The following is a 20,131-nucleotide window of genomic DNA, read 5'->3' on the forward strand; positions in this document are numbered from 1 at the left end:
TCACATGTCATTCACAGGAGCATCATCGGGTAGCACAGTACTTAGGCAGTCATCATCCGGGTCCTCTGTTCCGTTGTTACCCTGATGAGGGTTTGCCATAGAGGCCACCAATTGCCGCCAGGCCAGCAAGGGCCCTACTTCCTCCTCGCCCCCCCTAGTGACCGCTTCAAACCAGACTACAGATTCAGCTACCGCCCACCTCAAGAGGTTCGCCCACCATAGCTCCACCCTAGGTCTGTGGGCCGCCTTCCAGCCCATGGCAATTTTGCGCTTGGCCAAAACACAAGCCAGGTCCTTCATCTTGCTTATGTGTTTTGAATGTCGGGGTCTAGGAAAAAACCCAAGCATGCATGACCAGGCCGATTCCACATCCAGCACCACCCCCCCACCAGCCAGTTTCGTCTTAACCTCGTCCCAAAATCTGTGCACTTCCGGGCAAGCCCAAAACATGTGTAGCAGTCCTGCATTCACCTCCCCACACCTGGGGCATTGCTGCGTAGCTGGTCCCCCAAACTTTGCAATCTTCCCGGGAGTCAAATAAGCCCTGTGGGTAACGTACAATTGAAGTTGTTGGAATCTCGCGTTCCGGGACACCTTTTTATGGTACCTCTGGGCCCATTCCCATTGCCCGTCTGTCATGGGTCCTCCCACCTCTTCTTCCCAATCTTGTCTCAATTGAAGCAACTCCTTCCCTTCCCTTACTCGCAGGAGCCCGTATATCCTCGATATTTCCTGCCCGCCCTCCGATACATCATACATAGTTTCCAGGGAGGCATCAGGGCCTCCCGCTAGCACTGTCTCGGGCCATCTTTCTCTAGTCTTTTTCACAAGCCTAGTGTAGGTTATATATTGGCCACCATGCACCCCCGTTTCTTCCTGCAACCTCTGAAAGTCCACCCCTTCCTGCCATATGTCCCCGAGGATGGCCAGGCCTACCTGTTCCCAGTATCTACGGACCGATTCAAGTAGTTGAGAGTCGCTCCCGCACAGCACTGCCAAAGGGGCCTGCTGGGAGTACGGCTCTGAATCCCTCCCAATCTTCCATGTCCTGTGCCAGATCTCCTAGCCCAGCCTCAGTAGCCGCCCCCTGCCCACCAGTTTGTCTCTGCGCAACCACACCACTTCCATCAGAAAGTATGGGGCTGAGTCTCCACGCAGAAGCCTAGCTTCCGCCGAGTCTTCAGCCGAAAGCCACCCAACCGCCCAGAGATTTAATGTTGCAGGTCCACTGTTTCGTGGGCTGGGGTACCCCAAGGCCTGGATTTTTGTATACCAGCAGAGGATCTGAGGCCATTCCTTTAGGTACGAGAGGACACAGAAGAAAACTGGATGACAACTGCTGGAAAAAAAACATTGCCCAAGCCATTTACCGCAAGGCTAGCAGGGGGTACCTTCCACAGTTTCTCCCTTCCTTGAACTGGCAAGCCTAACCAGTTGAGATTCCTGCATCACTCCCTGCAGCTCTGAAGGGTCATGCACCTATAGCTGTCATCCACAATCTGAAAGCCGACTTCCTCTTTTGTCTGGATCTTGTGCAGCCTTGAGGTGTGAAACAGGCAGTGTCCTCTCATTGTGGGCACCTTTCTATTGGCTGGTAAGTAACTTTGATTTACTCTTCCCTCTGACCATACAGCATTGGTGTAGATCACCATACATGAAGTTGCATCTTCTGTAAGAAATTATTTCCTTGGGGAATTCTACATGGCCAAAAAATCACAACAAGCGCTTTAGCCAAAGATTTGGCAGTGAGAGTCCTCCTTGGCAGTGCCTCTGGGAACCTGGTTGCGGTCACGGGGACTAATGGTTTCAATCCCTTCACTGTCACAAGGAGTTCTCCTCTAAAAGTGGGAATAGGGGTATTTTCAACTTGCCACCAACTTTGCCAGACAGTTTGCAAGTGTTGCAAGGTCTGTGCTAGACCCCCATTTCAGACAGGAAATATGAAGAGGAGTCCTCTCCAATGTCTCTTCACCACCAGGTGCCCTACTAAAGGAACTTCTTGGGCCCACCTTTCCAATGGAGTTTTGATTTATTTTCCTTTTAGATTGGGAGAGGGCCTGTTGTTGCTGGTCCTTGAGAGAGGGACACTCTCTCTTATGGAACAGTTCCCTGTCAGGACTGCCTCAAGCAAGAAAACCTTAAAGCTCAGAACAGTCGAATAGCTTAAGACCACACCCTTTTCTGACTCCTCGGCTTCTTGTTTTTAAGATTTAGCAAGATTTTCAAGGCTTGTCATAAGAGGGTGGGGAGAAGGCACATCTGACATATTCTTGTAGATTCTCTGTGGTCATCCAAATTCAGGAGTATGAGCCTGAGCAGGACTGCCCTTCTGGGACTAAGTCTTCGAATGGGTGATTACTGGCCCTGCAAGGTCTAGTTTGGCTTTTACCAGCCCCAGATGACCTGTCTCTTCCCCAGCAACATTTTTGCAGAGACATTATCCTGGACACTGACCAGAATGTGTGCAATAATTTAATGAATGTGGATGTCTGTGTAGACGACTCTGGAGAGGGCCAGTAGCTAGTAAAATGTTCACCTCTGATGGGACAGTGGCTATTAATCACTGTGTTTATTGGCCCCGTGTCTCAAAGAAGATGTCATAAACCCTGTTATGACGACACCCCTCCATAACTGAATATTTCCTGGTATCTTGTGTAAGACAACAGGGTGATGTTCCTAGACACCCAGGCACACTAAGACTGACTGTGGTATGCCCATGAGCCTCAGTGGCAAGGCTTACAGCCTGAACCCTTAAGTCTTTGGCCTAAGAACTGGGGTCCCCACTGCTGAGCACAGGAGTTCCATAATCCTGTCACTCCTCCGGATTATGGAAGCCATTTGGCCTACCACTCCTCACTGGCTGTTTGGGTGTGTGAACATGCCCTGTTTTAAGGAGCCCCCTTCTTCTTGTGGTTCACCCTATGCTACAAACAACTCTTAGCAGCTAGTTCCAATAGGTTACGGTCCATAACCTTTGAGCCTGCAAGCTGCTAACATAACTTAGTGGGGCGAGGATCCAAGTTTTGTTCGAACAATTAGAGGCTGTAAGTCTTTTAGAAGCCTCTTTTCTGTGTCCAGATTTGCAGCACACGCATTCCCTCAACCCTGCCCACAGATTGATTCATTGTTTATTTATATAGCGCCTATACACAGTGTGTTTCAAAGCGCTTCAAAGCAGGGAGGGAACAAGGGAAAAATACAGTAACATTCTGATGTCCTTGATACATTCAGAATGTGTAAATTAACTATCATAATCAGCCTGGCGACATTTCAGACAGACAAGCGGCTACATTACTATGCCTGATGACAATTGAGGTAGTTCCAGAATATAACAAAGTCTAGGTGGGGGGGTAAGTGGGGTAGGAGTAAGGGAGAAGGAGAAGAACAAAACACGCGACTATCATACTAGGCCTGACGACATTTCAGATATTTAAGGAGGGGGGAGGAGGGAAACAAAAGGGGGTGAGGGAGAGACGAACAAGCTGCTACCAAACAGGTCAGGAGACATAGGTGATTGACAGTGATAAGTAGGTAAGGAGGGGAGGGCGGGAGAATGAGACTGGCAGGTGGCTACATGACAACAATTGAGGTAGTACTGGAATTTAACATGAGTTAGCAGAGGCAGGTGGGTATGTGTACAAGGGGAAGGAGAAGAACAAAAACAAGCGACTAACATAGTAGGCCTGATGACAATTCAGCTAGTGCTGGAGGAGGAGAGGTAAGAGATACAAATGAGGTGGGGGAGGAGAGACAAACAGCTATCAAACAGGTCAGGCGACATATCTGAAAGTGTAAGTGCTAAGGAGACAGTGAGGAGAGGGTAGGAGGGGGGAGAGAGAGGTGGGACATTACAAGGAAAATTTAGGTAGGCAAGCCTCTCAAGACTAAGGCACCAGGGAGGGGGAGGTGTGGAGCATTAGGACATCACAGGGGACCAGAGGAGTGGGTGGAGAGGAGTAGAGAAAAAGAGGGGAGAGAGAAAAAAACTGTTGCAGGAGTACGAAATGACACATCATGTAGCAGACCCTAGGATGAGAGGTCATGACCCTGCCTCACCAATAATTAGCAAGTTAATTATGTTATACGCCAAACCTGTTGTATGATCTTCTCTCTGTGCTGTCAGATACAGCTATGTGAGGGCCATTGTCATCTGGCATCTTCTATGCCGGTTACCCTTTTATATACTGAACATGTACTTTTACTTTGTGATTTATGTAGAAAAGTTCAACTTCTTTCACTTATTCTCTTTATTACATTGTCATTTTAGCTAGAGTCTCGTACCCTAATGCCCAATACTTGTAATTGTTTTGATTTCATGTCTATGTTATTACAATTTGTAGGATATTCTATTGTGCATGCTCCAGCCCTTTGTACAAATTACTTTTCCATTGTTGTATTTACCCACCTCTATCTACGGTTTGATTATATCATGATATATTGCGTCATTCTGCTTTCTTTTTTATTAGAGTCTAAATCTTTTCTAATACTGTGAAATTGTGAATCTTTTTTTTTTATTTCAGGGTTATTATCAGTAATGATAGATATCAGACCAAAGAATGATTTGGGACACCCATTCTGTGATAACTTGAGAGCTGGGGATTGGATGATTGATTATGTCAGTAATCGTCTTATTTCACGTGCCGGTGTTTTATCAGAAGTAAGTAACATTCCAAACCTTTGTGTGCTTATTGCTTAGCTTGTGGTGTTCAAACCACTCCCTCCTCTCCTTGTTTAGACTTTGTTTGTTTTCCACAATAAAGTACCAACCAACAACAGTTGGGATTAAGATGCCCCCTTTAAAACAGTATCTCCAAAATTAAAAAAAATATAAGTTACTGCATTTAATTTTATGTATTGGCTTTTAGGGTGATCTATTTTTTACTGATTTTTAAGAAGCAGCTATTAAATTAACACATGTTCAAATTTCACTCAGTCACTCGTGCTGTTTTATGCAAAAATCTTTGACCAAGAACAGTCTTAGTGGAAAGCAACAAGGTAAATGTGGTGGATGGAATCACTGCATACCTGCACAAACGTCCCTGATTAGCACCCTGTATCAAGATGCAGCGCGATTAATCCTAATGGGCTAGATCAGCATTTTTCTTGACATGACACACTGATGCATAGTATGCCTAAGTTGTAATTCACATCTTTGTATCAAGTTGATCATTGAAGCATTCATATTTTCAAAATCATTTCATTCAGTTGTATAGGTTAGCACGTTACTTTTGTAGTTAATTTTACTTTGTATATATTTGTTTTCAGATGTGTTGGATAAACCATATATGCTATCAAAATCTGTTTCTGATGCTCTAGTGTAAGGAAGAATGATTGTTATTGCGCAACTTTGTATATTTCATCTCTGTACTGTTGTATGCAACTCAGAAATGCTGTCGTTATTTGAAGATACATTCTTGCACTGTTCCCACAGGTTGGACATTGGTTTAAGGCAATGTTTGCCTATTTAAAGGAGATTCCACGCTATCTTATCCCCTGTTATTTTGATGCCATTTTAGTTGGTGTTTACACAACTCTTCTTGATATGTCATGGAATCAGATGTCTAGGTATGTACAAAAAGTTCCATGTAAACACCTGAAGCAATATACATGTATCACTTTCCATGTAATAGATTAAATATTAGATTGATTGGTTGAGCGTTCTCTGTTTATGCCCTGTTTTTAACAAAAGTTTTATTTTATTAAATATTTCACCCCACTTGCACATATTAAGGGAAAATGCTGTAGGTACTGTGATGAATCGAGGGATTCAGTCACTTTCCGCAAGATGGGGGGGCGGCTTCCTTTGAGGCTACGGAGGTGAGCCCGGTACTCGACATTCCTCCTGGGGGGTGGGTGGGGTTGGTAAGCGGAACTTCACAGGGAGAGGCTCCCCTCTTGGGGATAAGGCCTTTGTAGCACCCAACACAGTTCTTTCAAGTGACAGACACCAAGAATCCTCATACATATGCTACTGAAATGTAATTACTGAAGACTGCAATCAGTATGGTACTGTGAAGAGTATGAGTGCCGGAGTAATGAAGAATGACTGTCTGGCAGCTAGTAAGATGAAGAAACCATACAGAGTTATAAAGCACACAAGTCCAACACAGTGAGAGTCTGGGGAAGCCCCAGCGATGCGTGATAAACGTGGGAAGATCCAGAGCCCCAGGTAGAGAAACGCAGGAGATTGAAACCAGCTGGCTGAGGGAAGCCAGTTACTCGGGGAGAACGCTGGTTTGCACGGTGGCAAACCGAATAAGACCAGCAGTACCCAAGGAAAAATACAGAGCGAGCAACAAACAGAACGAGTGTCCAGATGTTGGTCGTCCCAGGAGGGACTTTACAGCAGGGCTGACAGAGGGCCCCAACTTCAACGTGTCGCAGATAAAGCACGCTGATTGTAGACGATAAAAGTTCTACAAGACTGAAGCATATCCCAAGAGGGAAACAGGTACGAGAGGTGGTGGCCAACAGAGAGAGAAAGAAGAACCTGACGGAGCTGATACAACGTTCAGAGACCGGAGTATGTCTCAAGAGAAATCGGAAGAAAGCCATCTTGAAGGACAGTGAAACCAAAGCAAGGAAGAACGCTGAACTGGTGACATGACCCATCACATTCCAGGTAAAGGGAAGAGTGGGAAACCCGGAAAAATGGGTGTGAGTAATATCTATGAATGTTGTGAAACCGAACATAGAGAGTGGAGTAATCATAATCATCCCAGTGAATGGGAAATTTATAAGAAGAATGAGAATCGTAGCAAGAGTAATCTTACTTGTCCCAATGAATGGCAAATCTAGAAATGGAGCGGGGCTCATAGTATTCGTCCCAGTGAGTGGCAAACTTGTAAGAAGAGTAATCATACCTCTCCCAGTGAACAGCAACATTGTGAGAAGAGTGAGATTCCTACAAAGATGGATAAGAGGAGTGTAGGTTTAACAAGGACTAGAAGACTCACTATAAGAAGTAGCAGCAGACTATCTGAAGCTTTTCCTATTAAGTGGAACTGTAAGAACTGTGAGAGATGTGCTGAAAAAGCAACCCAGGACAAAGGAGTTATTCTGCTCTTTTCTGTTATTTAATATAAGTGGCAGGGTCAGGCTAGGTTAGTTTTGGGACAGATGATACTTTAAGTTACAGACTTCACTACTGATGACGAGCACTCAAGTTGGTGAATCTTTAGGTTAAGGAAAGTTAGGCGTTTTCTTTATTATTTTATAATAAATCTTGCTGAACAGGACTTCCATTGGTCTGTCTCCTCCATCTGACCTACCACAGTTCTCCAGCATGGTGTCTGGCATGGATTCACATGCTCGTGAATATTCCCCGTCGTCAGGCTGAATCCTCAGTAAAGAAAAAATCAGTTTCAGTTTCGTTTCTGAACTGTCTTTCTACTAATAACCAATCACTGGTCTCTGGGTCATACTGCCCCCAGCCAATGACTGCCCTCTACCTAAGCCCCTCCTATGGCACCATCTTCAGATGTTTACAGCATGTTCAAGTGTTGGGAGTCCTCGTGCTGTAGCTCTCGAGCCTTTACTGTCTATTGCGTTTTTTCAAAGAGTTTACTCTTATTTTTTCGGTCAATTTGAGCCTCAAACTCCACCGATTCTTCCCGATCAACGGGGACCCGTTTTGCAATTTCCTACGCCCCTCAAGGGTGGATTTTCATCAAATTACACTTCTTGGAGGATTCCGGAAGACCTTTGAGGCCTACCCCGATTCGGACATGGCCCAGGAGAAAGGAGATTCAACGCCTACTGGATCCAAACTATTAAGGAACTGCCCAGTATGTGGATTACAGAATTTCTTCAAGGAAGATGAGCAATCCCGGTGCCTCTACTGCCATCACGCTGACAAGTCGCATGTGGAGGAGGACTGTGCGTTCTGTAAGAACATATCCGTCCGGACAATGAAGGACTGTCCTATTCGGCTCACCAACTGGCTGGAGGGGAAGAGCCCAGCAGCAGGTGAGAAGAAGTCAGAGCGGTCTTCTAAGACCTTTGAGGGCGCTCTGGCGATGGGGGCCCAACAAAAGACAAAGCACCGCGAGTCCGCGGGCACCAGGAGCGCCGTTGGTTTGGGCTGCTCTGCTGCCAGGCAGAGCGCAATGTCACCAACGCCATCATCCACGAGCCAACGCTCTGGCTCAGGGAAAAGGAAGTCGGAGAACCCAGGTAAGCGGCGGGAGAAGGCCCGGTCGATCCTGATGGAGAAAGCCAAGGGGGGGGCGAGGCGGTGACCCTCCCCCTAAGGTGAAGGCCTCAGAAGCTCCCAAGGTCGTGAAGGCTCTGATTCACTCGGCAAAGGCTTCGATTGAAGGAGTGTGGCGGCCCCGGCGAAGCCTGTGGAGGCTACCCCAGTAGAGACGACTTCCAGGCCTAGAGTTTCCCTGCCACCCCGGAGGGAAACGTCTTTCCAGCCTATCGAGAAGACTCCTGTGAAACCCCAGGACGAGAAAGAGGGGGGCACGGTAGCCCTAACGGACACAGATACCACCTCCGAGGATGAGCTAGCTGGCGTCAAAGCAATCAGGGACAAGAGGTTTGAGGCCTACGGGAAGGATACCGAGGAGGCGGACGTAGAAAGCAACGGTGGAGCCGACGAGGAGCCACAGTCCGTGGAGGAAACGGGAGGACCCCGCGTCCCAGCCGTTGCTCCCGTCGCATCAGATACCTACACCACAGGACAATTTAGGAGCAATCTTGATGGCTTTGCAGACCCTGTGTACGGAGATAAGGACAAGGTTGCCCTTACCCCCAGCGGACGATCCATTGGCACCTGAACCGTCGGGGAGCCCACCAAGCAAGAAGAGGTGAATCCATCCTCCCCCTCCCTTCCATCCTTCACCTCCATCCCCTCCACCGAGGGATGAGACGGGAACGGAGACGGTGACTACGGGGACGGACGACATCAGTGGTGATGATGGGACGGATCTCCCATCACCCCCTGCCCGGGCCCCCCCTGACAAAATTGGCCCCCTTCACGCCATGATCGCCAGGGCATTGGAGCTTTTCCAGCTATGCCCCGAAGAGCAGAAGAAGGAAGGTTTCCTCTACCAACGACGGGAGGCCAAGAGGAGACCGTCCTCTCAGTCCCGTTACTGGACGACATCTGTGACGAAGGACTGTCTGTTAGGCAGAAACCTGTGCAGTTCCCTCTGGGACCACTGCAAAAGATTTAAGACTACAGGTTTTTGGCAGTAAACCCACTTGGTAGCAGTCTGTACCACACAGATTCACTTGGTAGCTGTGGCTGAGCAGTCAGACTTCCCTCAAGAAGAGTTAGGCAGTATACAGAGTATTCACAATAGGTCAAGAGGACACAATAGAACAAGTAAACGCTGACCAGGGCTTGGTGTAAAAGAGATATAATTATTTATTTAAAACCACATCTAGAAAAACACACAGGACCTAATAGTAAGCAATTCAAAAGCACGGTCACTAAAAGATATACACTCCCTTAAAAGAATATTAGACAAGTCTTAAGTAAAACCCCACTTATTTTCAGACAGCAGCGAGCGCTTAACGTAGATGGCACTCTAATAGTTCATTTTTAAAAGGGAGAGAAAAGCAGAGAATAAGTTGAAACAGATCCCAACACTTTTACAAGAACATAACAAGAGAGGAAGGCAAAGTAAAACCGTGAAGTTAGAGTTCAGTAGGCCGGATCCACTTTAAGAGGATCAAACGAAATGTGTCCAAGGTCACACGGTTGCAGTGCACAAAAGTCTTGTAACGGTTCAAAAAGGAGTTGGACCAAAGAAAGGGATCAGTTAGAGGGTCAAGGCGGCCAGCCCAGTCCAGAAGGTTAAGGGGTTATTATTACCTTGTAGCAATCTGTAGAAAGGGAGGCCTGGCGGACACGGTACCTTAAAGTGGTGAGAACACTCCAGCGGGGGCAGTTGTTCCTGGCAGCAGATGCAAGTCGGTGCTTCGTCCGGGGGAAGAGAGGATCTCATCATGGAGGAAGACAGGAGTCCGTTGCACTGCAGGGAACAAACCAGCCGCAGAGTTTCTCAGGTACAAGGAGCGGTCCGTTGATTCGCGGTTCAGTGGTGAGTGGCTATCCGGCCGCCGGGGTGCTTGGCACGGGCAGTTCGACCACAAACCGGTCTGGGGTGCAAAGAAGGAAGGTAAAACTGGTTGTGCCCACCAGTCAGGGGAAGAAGCCTCTCCAGCCGAGAGATCTTCTCTGTCGTCGGGAAGTGGTGAGTCGGTTCTGCAGGGCTCCACCGGTGGTGTCGTCGTGGTAGGTCGGCTCAGCTTCTCCCTCGTCGGATTCTCAGGTCCTGTGGTGACTTCTGAAGTTCCAGTCCCCAAAGCCCTGCTTTTATGCAGCATACCCCCATTCACTCAGCCTAGCTGTCAATCAAACATGCTAAGTGGTGAGCCAGCCGGCTCACCACTTGGGCCAATCACTCAAGAGTGCGACTTGGGTTACCAAGGTAACTCAGTCCAGGGTGCCTAAATCCCCTCCCACACCCCCTGTGGTACCCAGACAGAGTGGCACCACTTTTGGAGGCTTCTATGGAGAAGCCTGCCAAAAAGTGGAACAAAGGGCTCGACTTGGGTTGGAGTCACAGAAGAGAACACAAACGCCATTTTAGAATCGAGTCCTGGCAAAAAATACCAACCGGCGAATTAATATTAATTAAATAAACCGGCGGTATGTTCGAGGCTATGAGAATTAAATAATTAAAGTTGGTAGCCTCGAACAATGGGAAAATCCCATAGGAAAATATTCCCGGTCGAATATAAAAAGTAGTTTCCACTGCCACCAGCCAAAACTCGATCAGGGGGGATGGAGATGTGCCCCCTCGACTAACAGACCCCGGGGCAATCGAATTGCCCCGACCAGTACATCCACAATATGATGGTTTGTACTGGTTCTGTTACTAATTTGGGACTAGTAAAGCCAATGGTGTCTTTACATGCCCTGGGAGACAGTAGTCAGTCCCAGGGTATGGAGTCTATGGTGGGGTGTCACTATGACACCCCTGTGTTACTGCACGGAGGGAGCTGTGTAACACACATAGTAAAAACACATGAGACCCTATGGAGTAAAGGACCCCATAGCCCATAAAACACATTACCAGTCAAAGGAACACCATAAATCATGTCCAAGAGTGGGAGGAAAAGAATCTCACTCTTGGCAGGAGGAAAAAACAAACTCCAGAAATCCAGCAAAGCTGCTGGGGGACTCACTAGGTTAGGAAATTCAGCCTAAAGAGAGAATTCTCCCTAACACTCATCCCCCCCCACACTAAGAGAGAGGAGGATTTAATCCACTCCTGGATGAATCTCATACCTCTAGTCGATGACATACATCCTAGAGAGACCATCAGCATTTTGGTGGTGACACCCTGACCTGTGCTCAATGGTGAAATCACACCCTTGCAGGCAGATTGACCATCTCAATAGTTTTGGGTTTTCCCCTTTCATTTGCATTAACCATCTCAAGGGTTGGTGGTCAGTCTGAATGACAAAAGTAGAACCATACAAGTATGGCCTAAACTTCTTCAGAGCCCACACAATAGCAAAACACTCTCGTTCAATGGTTGCCCACCTTGTTTCAGGATCCTTCTGTTTTCTACTGATGAAGCAAATGGGGTGCTCCCTACCTTTCCCATCCAGTTGACTGAGGACTGCACCTATTCCTACATTTGAAGCATCTGTTTGCACAATGAAAGTTTGGTGATAGTCAGGAGCTCTGAGTACTGGGGCTTGGCAAAGAGCCTTTTTCAGGGTTTCAAAGGCCTGATTGCATTCCTCATTCCACCTAATCTTTTTAGGGAATTTAGGAGAGGAGATGTCATTCAGTGGAGAAGCTATGGACCCATAGTTCTCAATGAAATTCCTGTAATACCAAGTGAGACCTAAGAAGGCTCTCACCTGGGTCTGAGTAGTAGGTGTTGTCCAATTTTGCACAGCTTCAATCTTACTGGGCAAAGGCCTTATTTCTCCACCTCCTACCTCATGTCCAAGGTAGACCACTTTACTCTGTCCAATCTGGCATTTACTTGCCTTTATGGTCAGATTGGCCTTTCCAAGAGCCTGCAAAACATATCTCAGGTGGTCCACATGTTCTTCCCAGGAATTGCTGAACACTGCTATGTCATCCAAGTATGCCATGCAGAAGTCCTCCATCCGATTCAGAACCTGGTTTACCATCCTTTGATACATAGCAGGTGCATTTTTCAATCCAAAAGGCATAACCTTAAACTGGTATAAGCCAACTGGGGTAGAAAATGCAGTTTCCTCCTTGGCATGGTCTGTCAGGGCTATTTGCCAATAGCCTGACGTCAAGTCAAATGTGCTGAGGAACTTGGCCGCACCAAGTCTATCCACCAACTCATCTGTCCTTGGCAAAGAGTGGGCATCTGTCTTAGTGACTGCATTAAGAGCTCTGTAATCCACACAGAATCTAAGTTCTTTAGATCCTGCCTTTGGTACTAACACAACTGGTCTAGACCATGGACTAGTAGAGGGCTCTATTACCCCGAGATCAAGCATCTTGTTGACCTCACCTTTGATGTGGGTTCTTACATTTTCTGACATTCGATATCCTCTGCTTTTGACTGGCAGACAGTCACCAGTGAGTATGTCATGCTGTCCCCAAGGGGTCAAGCCTGGTGAAAGTGAGAACAGAGGCAAACTGATTTAACATAGATTTGCACTCTTCCTGTTGCTCAGGTGTCAGATTTGAAGAGAGATTTACTCCTTCAATCTTTTCGTCTAAAGGTAGGCCTCTGAGGAGATCAGGAAGAGCTTCACTCTCTTCTTCTTCCTCTGATGTTGCTAGAAGCAAAGCTCCTACATCAGGTCTGGAGACACACACTTTTAGCCTGTTGGTGTGGAAGACTGTTGGAGCCTCCTTGGGGTTGCCCAAGTCCACCAGATAGTTGACCTCTCCAAGTTTACCCACAATTTTGAATTGTCCCATCCATTTGTCTTGCAAGGCCCTCTGCCTTGTTGGAATCATAACGAGAACTAGCTGGTCCTGAGTAAACTAGACCATGTTAGCCTTTTGGTCATGCCAGTGCTTGACCAATGCTTGTCCAGCTTTCAAGTTATCACTTGCTTCTGCCATCATTTGTGACATTCTCCTCCGGAGACTTATCACATAGTCAGTCACTCTGACTGGCTTGGGGGAAGGAGCACTCTCCAACTCCTCCTTGATCAGGGCCAATGGCCCTCTGACCGGATGACCATAAAGAAGTTCAAAGGGAGAATAACCTACTCCCTCCTGAGGGACTTCTCTATAAGCAAAGAGAATGCATGGCAGTAGAAGGTCCCACTTTCTTTTAAGGGGGTCCTCTAAAGCACCTATCATGCTTTTCATGGTTCTGTTGAACCTTTCAACCAATCCATTTGTCTGAGGGTGGTATGCGGTTGAGAACTTGTAAGTAACTCCGCAGGTTTTCCACATGGCCTTCATGTAGTGGGACATAAAATTTGACCCCCTGTCAGAGATTACTTCCTTAGGAAACCCAACCCTGGTAAAAATACCAAGGAGAGCCTTAGCCACAGCTGGAGCTGTAACAGTCCTCATGGGAATTGCCTCAAGGTATCTCGTAGCCTGGTCTGCTACAACAAGTATAAACCCGTTGCCTGAGGAAGTTGGAGGATCAAGGGGACCAACAATGTCAATCCCTACTCTCTCAAATGGGACTCCCACTACAGGGAGAGGCACTAAATGTGCCACATTCTTGGAGCCAACCTAACCAGAAGTCTGGCAGGTGTGGCAGCTCCTGCAGTATTTATCTACTTCAGCCACCATCTTTGGCCAGTAAAAGTAGAGTGAGAGCCTTTCCTTAGTCTTCTTGAAACAAGTGACCAGCCAAAGGAATCTCATTGGCTAACTGCAAGAACTGTGGTCTGTTCTCTTGGGGTACTACAAGTTGTTTGTTGTCCCCAGGTGCAGACTCCGTTGGTTCACTGTAGAAGAGGCCATCTTCCCAGTGTAACCTATATTTCCCAGGCTCTTGCCCTTCAGCCTGAGCATCTGCCTGGTGGTGAAGACCTTCCAGAGTTGGACATTCTCTCTGTCCCTTACTGAAGTCTGCCCTGTTGGGTCCACCTTCTGCCAGTAAAGACTGCAGCTCAGGATGGTCAACAGGATCCAGATCTCCAATGAGTTCCTGGCCTTCCACTAGCTCTTCTTCAGAGGGTTGTACCTCCCTCTCAGCCTCAGCTGGAGGGGGGGTTACTGGTGTAACTTTGGACAACCTAGGGGAAGTCCTTGTTGGCTGCACTGGAGTGCTGGCTGTGAGGTTCTTTTTAGAAGTTTTAGGTTTCCCCTTTTTCTTCTAGTTTCTTAGAGACACCAGCTGACATCTCCAGTGGAGCAGGAGTGATCTCTTTCTTTATCATCTCCTTGGGAGTACCTCTCATGGTTCTCTCCCTTGCAGGTCTGGTGAGCTCCTGTAACCTTTTACTAGGAGGTCTGGGGGTATGTGACACTACTCCAAGAGTTTTCAAGTCATTACCCAGCAGAAACCTTCCTGGCACCTCACTTTGTATGCGGACAGGTATCTTCACAGTCATGTCATTAAACTGGATGAGAACTAGTAATTGGGGAAGCATCTGCACAGGCCCCCCAGCTAACTTGGTGAGGCGTTTGGGTGCCTTAGCAACATCCTCAGCCTGAAAAAACGATTTGTCCACCACAGTTATGCTGGCCCCAGAGTCCCTAATGGCAGGTGTCTCCTGACCATTCACCCGGACACTGTCCTTATAATACTCTTTAGTATTATCTGGGATAGAATTATAGACATCTAAGTTCTGTTGTTCCCACAGACCCAGAGGCACTAAAGAAACACTGGCTGAGACTCCAATGGGTTCATCAGCCAGTAATGGAAAGTTTCCACTTGCCATTTGGACTTCCTCCTCTGGAGCGAAGGCTAAGGAGACAAGTTGGACCCCTGAAGGTTTACCCTTACGTCTGGGATCTCCTTTCACATGGTCAGTAGAGCCACAAACAAAGCATTTACCAAATGCTTTCTGGAATGGTGGCTTGTTCTGACCTCCTTCTAGTCTGGCACCAGGAGGTACACTAGCCTGATTTGGTTTCCCTGGTGGCTTACCCTTTTGGTTTTGTTTGGGGCCCTCTTTGGAATTGGAATTATTAGAATTCTGTTTGGAGTCCTTTTTTGGCTGTTTTCCCTCATCCTTTTTCTGAGTAACCCCAGAATCTTTGTGAGTGGCCCTGTTGGCAACCCACAAGTCAGTAGCCTTAGCTAACCTCCTGGAATCTAATTCCTTTGAATCAGCCAAGTGCTGTCTGAGCTCAGGAGAGCAGGCATCATAAATTGACTCCAACATTACAAGATTCTTCATTCCTTCATAAGTGTTAACTCTGTAACCCTTAATCCATCCCTCTAAGTTTTTCAAACTTTCACTCACCCAGGTAGCCCAAGGGGTACCATCATGCTTTTTGAGGGTCCTAAACCTCTTAAGGTACTGGGAAGAGGTCTTCCCAAATCTAGCTATCAAAGCTAGTTTCACACATTCATAATCCTTCTTATCCACCTCCCCCAACTCCATTACCACATCAGTTGCAACAGGGGGAAGCCTAGAGAACAACCAGGGAAGTAACTCATTCCCTGTGATGTCCTGGAGCCCATGATTATACTCAAACATTTTCAACCAATCCAACACATCCAATCTAGGTTCATACATACCCACTAATTCCTTAGGCATCCAGGGTCTTTTGGGACTGGAACTCCTAGAAGAACCAGAGGAGAGAGAAGCATTTTCCACAGACAACTTTTTCATTTCTAGTTCATGATTAAGCTCTATTTCTCTGAGTCTTAATTCAGCTTGCTTCTGCTCAGCCTGGGCATTCATTCTTCTGAACTCTAGCTCTTGGTTTCTTTCAGATTGGGGAATACAACATTTGTACTCTAATTCAAACTTCATTCTTTCGGGTTCAAAATAAGCAGGGTTACATGTGGGACCTGGTATAGGCCCAGTAGGTACAGTAGGTAAGGCAGACAGAGGCTCAGAGTGGCTAACTTCATTAGGCTCACTTTGCTCTTCTGACTCATTATCGAGACTTTGATTCAGATCAATACCATCACTGTTTTCTACATTTGCTGGGAGGGTAGATTCCTCTGTACCACCCAGACTTTGGTTTTCTAACAATCTTTCTATAAGTTCCATTTTCTTGCCCTTCTCAGGAAGATTCTTATGTCTACACAATACTTTTAAGCAATCAGCAGTTTTGGCAGACAATGATTCTAGGGTATAACTCTCCATAGCAGACATAGTTAGAAAATCAGCTTTTTAGTGCTAAGATCTGTGGTGAGTTGTCCTAAAGTGTTAACAAAACACTCTAAAGTGTATACTCAATACAAATCCCACCGCTGTACACCAGTGTTAGGCAGAAACCTGTGCAGTTCCCTCTGGGACCACTGCAAAAGATTTAAGACTACAGGTGTTTGGCAGTAAACCCACTTGGTAGCAGTCTGTACCACACAGATTCACTTGGTAGCTGTGGCTGAGCAGTCAGACTTCCCTCAAGAAGAGTTAGGCAGTATACAGAGTATTCACAATAGGTCAAGAGGACACAATAGAACAAGTAAACGCTGACCAGGGCTTGGTGTAAAAGAGATATAATTATTTATTTAAAACCACATCTAGAAAAACACACAGGCACTAATAGTAAGCAATTAAAAAACACAGTCACTAAAAGATATACACTCCCTTAAAAGAATATTAGAAAAGTCTTAAGTAAAGCCCCACTTATTTTCAGACAGCGGTGAGCGCTTAACGTAGATGGCACTCTAATAGTTTGTTTTTAAAAGGGAGAGAAAAGCAGAGAATAAGTTGAAACAGATCCCAACACTTTTAGAAGAACATAACAAGAGAGGAAGGCAAAGTAAAACCGTCAAGGTAGAGTTCAATAGGCCAGATCCACTTTAAGAGGATCAAACGAAATGTGTCCAAGGTCACACGGTTGCAGTGCACAAAAGTCTTGTAACGGTTCAAAAAGGAGTTGGACCAAAGAAAGGGACCAGTTAGAGGGTCAAGGCGGCCAGCCCAGTCCAGAAGGTTAAGCGGTTATTATTACCTTGTAGCAATCTGTAGAAAGGCAGGCCTGGCGGACGCGGTACCTTAAAGTGGTGAGAACACTCCAGCGGGGGCAGTTGTTCCTGGCAGCGGATGCAAGTCGGTGCTTCATCCGGGGGAAGAGAGGATCTCGTCGTGGAGGAAGACAGGAGTCCGTTGCACTGCCAGGGAAGAAACCAGCCGCGGAGTTTCTCAGGTACAAGGAGCGGTCCGTTGATTCGCGGTTCAGTGGTGAGTGGCTATCCGGCCGCCGGGGTGCTTGGCACGGGCAGTTCGACCACAAACCGGTCTGGGGTGCAAAGAAGGAAGGTAAAACTGGTTGTGCCCACCAGTCAGGTGAAGAAGCCTCTCCAGCCGGGAGATTTCTCTGTCGTCGGGAAGTGGTGAGTCGGTTCCGCAGGGCTCCACCGGTTGTGTCGTCGTGGCAGGTCGGCTCAGCTTCTCCCTCGTCGGATTCTCAGGTCCTGTGGCGACTTCTGAAGTTCCAGTCCCCAAAGCCCTGCTTTTATGCAGCATACCCCTATTCACTCAGCCTAGCTGTCAATCAAGCATGCTAAGTGGTGAGCCGGCCGGCTCACCACTTGGGCCAATCACACAAGAGTGCGACTTGAGTTACCAAGGTAACTCATTCCAGGGTGCCTAAACCCCCTCCCACACCACCTGTGGTACCCAGACAGAGTGGCACCACTTTTGGAGGCTTCTGTGGAGAAGCCTGCCAAAAAGTGGAACAAAGGGCTCGACTTGGGTTGGAGTCACAGAAGAGAACACAAACGCCATTTTAGAATCGAGTCTTGTCAAAAAATACCAAGCGGCGAATTAATATTAATTAAATAAACCAGCGGTATGTTCGAGGCTATGAGAATTAAATAATTAAAGTTGGTAGCCTCGAACAATGGGAAAATCCCATAGGAAAATATTCGCGGTCGAATATAAAAAGTAGTTTCCACTGCCACCAGCCAAAACTCGATCAGGGGGGACGGAGACGTGCCCCCTCGACTAACAGACCCCGGGGCAATCGCATTGCCCCAACCAGTACGTCCACAATATGATGGTTTGTACTGGTTTCTTTTACTAATTTGGGACTAGTAAAGCCAATGGTGACTTTACATGCCCTGGGAGACAGTAGTCAGTCCCAGGGTATGGAGTCTATGGTGGGGTGTCACTATGACACCCCTGTGTTACTGCACGGAGGATGCTGTGTAACACACATAGTAAAAACACATGAGACCCTATGGAGTGAAGGACCCCATAGCCCATAAAACACATTACCAGTCAAAGGAACACCATAAATCATGTCCAAGAGTGGGAGAAAAAGAGTCTCGCTATTGGCAGGAGGAAAAAACAAACTCCAGAAATCCAGCAAAGCTGCTGGGGGACTCACTAGGTTAGGAAATTCAGCCTAAAGAGAGAATTCTCCCTAACACTGTCCCTGCTGAAGAACCCGTCCACGGCCCCTGCGAAGAGGGACCGGTACGAGAAGAAGTACCAGGTCCCAGACTCCGCTTCTATGTGCCTCAGAGCACAGCTGTCCCCGGATTCAGTGGTCTCCGTGGCGGCCAAGAAGAAATCGGCTGGGGTGATAGGCATCAACTTCCACTTCCCCACCGGACGGCGGGGGGAAGAAGCTGAACGCTATGGGATGACAGGTCATCTCGTCGGCAGTGACGACCATCAAGACGGCCAACGCCCTCACGATCGTGGCACACTACGAAAGGCAGCTGTAGTTCAAGATCGCTCCCCTCCTGGTCTTCCTCCCAGACGACAAGAGGGCGGAAGCCCTTGAAATCCTGCAGGAAGGCGCGGTGCCTTCGGACCACGCCATCACTGTGGCCAACGGGCATCACCGACAATCGCTTTGGCCAGATGGGCAACAGCGTTTGCCTTCGCCGGCGCGGTTGGCCCAAGGCCACCAGTTTCCGTCAGGACGTGCAGTCCAGGGTACTGGAAATGCCCTTTGACAGAAACAACCTGTTCGGCAAGGCAGTGGACGAGTCACTGCAGGCCATCAAGGCGGACACCGAGACAGCCCGGACCTTGGGTTCTCTCCATCAACGACGGCCGTCCCTTCGGATCTCCGGAGGCAAGTCTCAAGGTGCCTCCAAAGGATTCGGCGGCAGTACCACGTCGTACTGCCAGGCGACCAGCTCCTCATCGAAGGAAGCCTACAGAGGCCGCAGCAAGGCCGCAGGACACCACCGTCGTCGCAAAGGAGGCCAAGGTGTCAAGGCCTCTGCAAAGCAAGACTGAACAAGCCTTGACATCGGGCCCAACCCGAGCACCCCGTTGGGAGGCTGGCAGGCGACTTTCGTCAGCGTGTGGGAGTCCATCTCCACCGACCGTTGGGTGGTAGATGGCCTGGCCCACGGGCACAGTCTGGAGTTCCAAAGAAAGTGTCCCGGTCTACCACCTGTGGCCAGGAAGGAAAACAACGTGCCACAGCTGCTTCTGGAGGTACGAGCAATGCTAAAAAAGGGCGCGATAGAACTCCTCCCAAAGAGGCTCCGGGGCATTCGGAGTATACTCGCGGTACTTCCTCTTCCGAAAGAAGACCGGCAGCTGGCGGCCCATCCTAGACTTTCGCTGCCTCAACAAATACATCAAGTCCCAGAAGTTCTGGATGGTCACCCTTCAACATGTGTGGGGAAAGCTGGAGGAGGGCGACTTCCTGTCGTCGCTGGTCTTGGAGGATGCCTACTTCCACATTCCCATACACAAAGACATAAGTTCCTACGATTCGTGGTCCAAGGGCGGCACTACCAGTTTAAGGCCCTGCCCTTCGGGTTGAAGTCAGCGTAGAGCGTCTTCACCAAGTGCCTGGCACCGGTGGTGGCGCGGCTGCGCCTGCAAGGGATCAACATTTACCCCTACCTGGACGATTGACTCATCCGAGCAAAGTCAAGAGAACTTGCCGTTGATCACACAGCGAAGACCGTCCGCCTGCTCACGGATCTGGGATTCTCGATCAACTTCGCAAAGTCCCATTTGGTACCGTCGCAGGATGCCCTGGGGAGCATGGGCGATGCATTCTCATTCCCCTGGGACGGCATGTTCCTGTATG

The 20,131-nt window shown here is 48.0% G+C and overlaps 1 protein-coding gene across 3 annotated transcripts in view; it reads left to right on the plus strand.

Moving 5' to 3' along the window:
• The window catches only part of AGL (amylo-alpha-1,6-glucosidase and 4-alpha-glucanotransferase), a 973,499-nt gene that overhangs the window by 692,819 nt on the left and 260,549 nt on the right, over positions 1-20,131 (plus strand). For all 3 annotated transcript variants that reach the window (XM_069641544.1, XM_069641542.1, XM_069641543.1), the window contains exons 22-23: positions 4,521-4,657; positions 5,432-5,565. In XM_069641544.1, coding sequence (XP_069497645.1) covers positions 4,521-4,657; positions 5,432-5,565 — 271 coding nt within the window. The remainder of the gene's footprint in view (positions 1-4,520; positions 4,658-5,431; positions 5,566-20,131) is intronic.

Source organism: Ambystoma mexicanum, chromosome 1q (assembly GCF_040938575.1).
Source record: "Ambystoma mexicanum isolate Mex_15411 chromosome 1q, UKY_AmexF1_1, whole genome shotgun sequence".
NCBI classification, from domain to species: Eukaryota; Metazoa; Chordata; class Amphibia; order Caudata; family Ambystomatidae; genus Ambystoma; species Ambystoma mexicanum.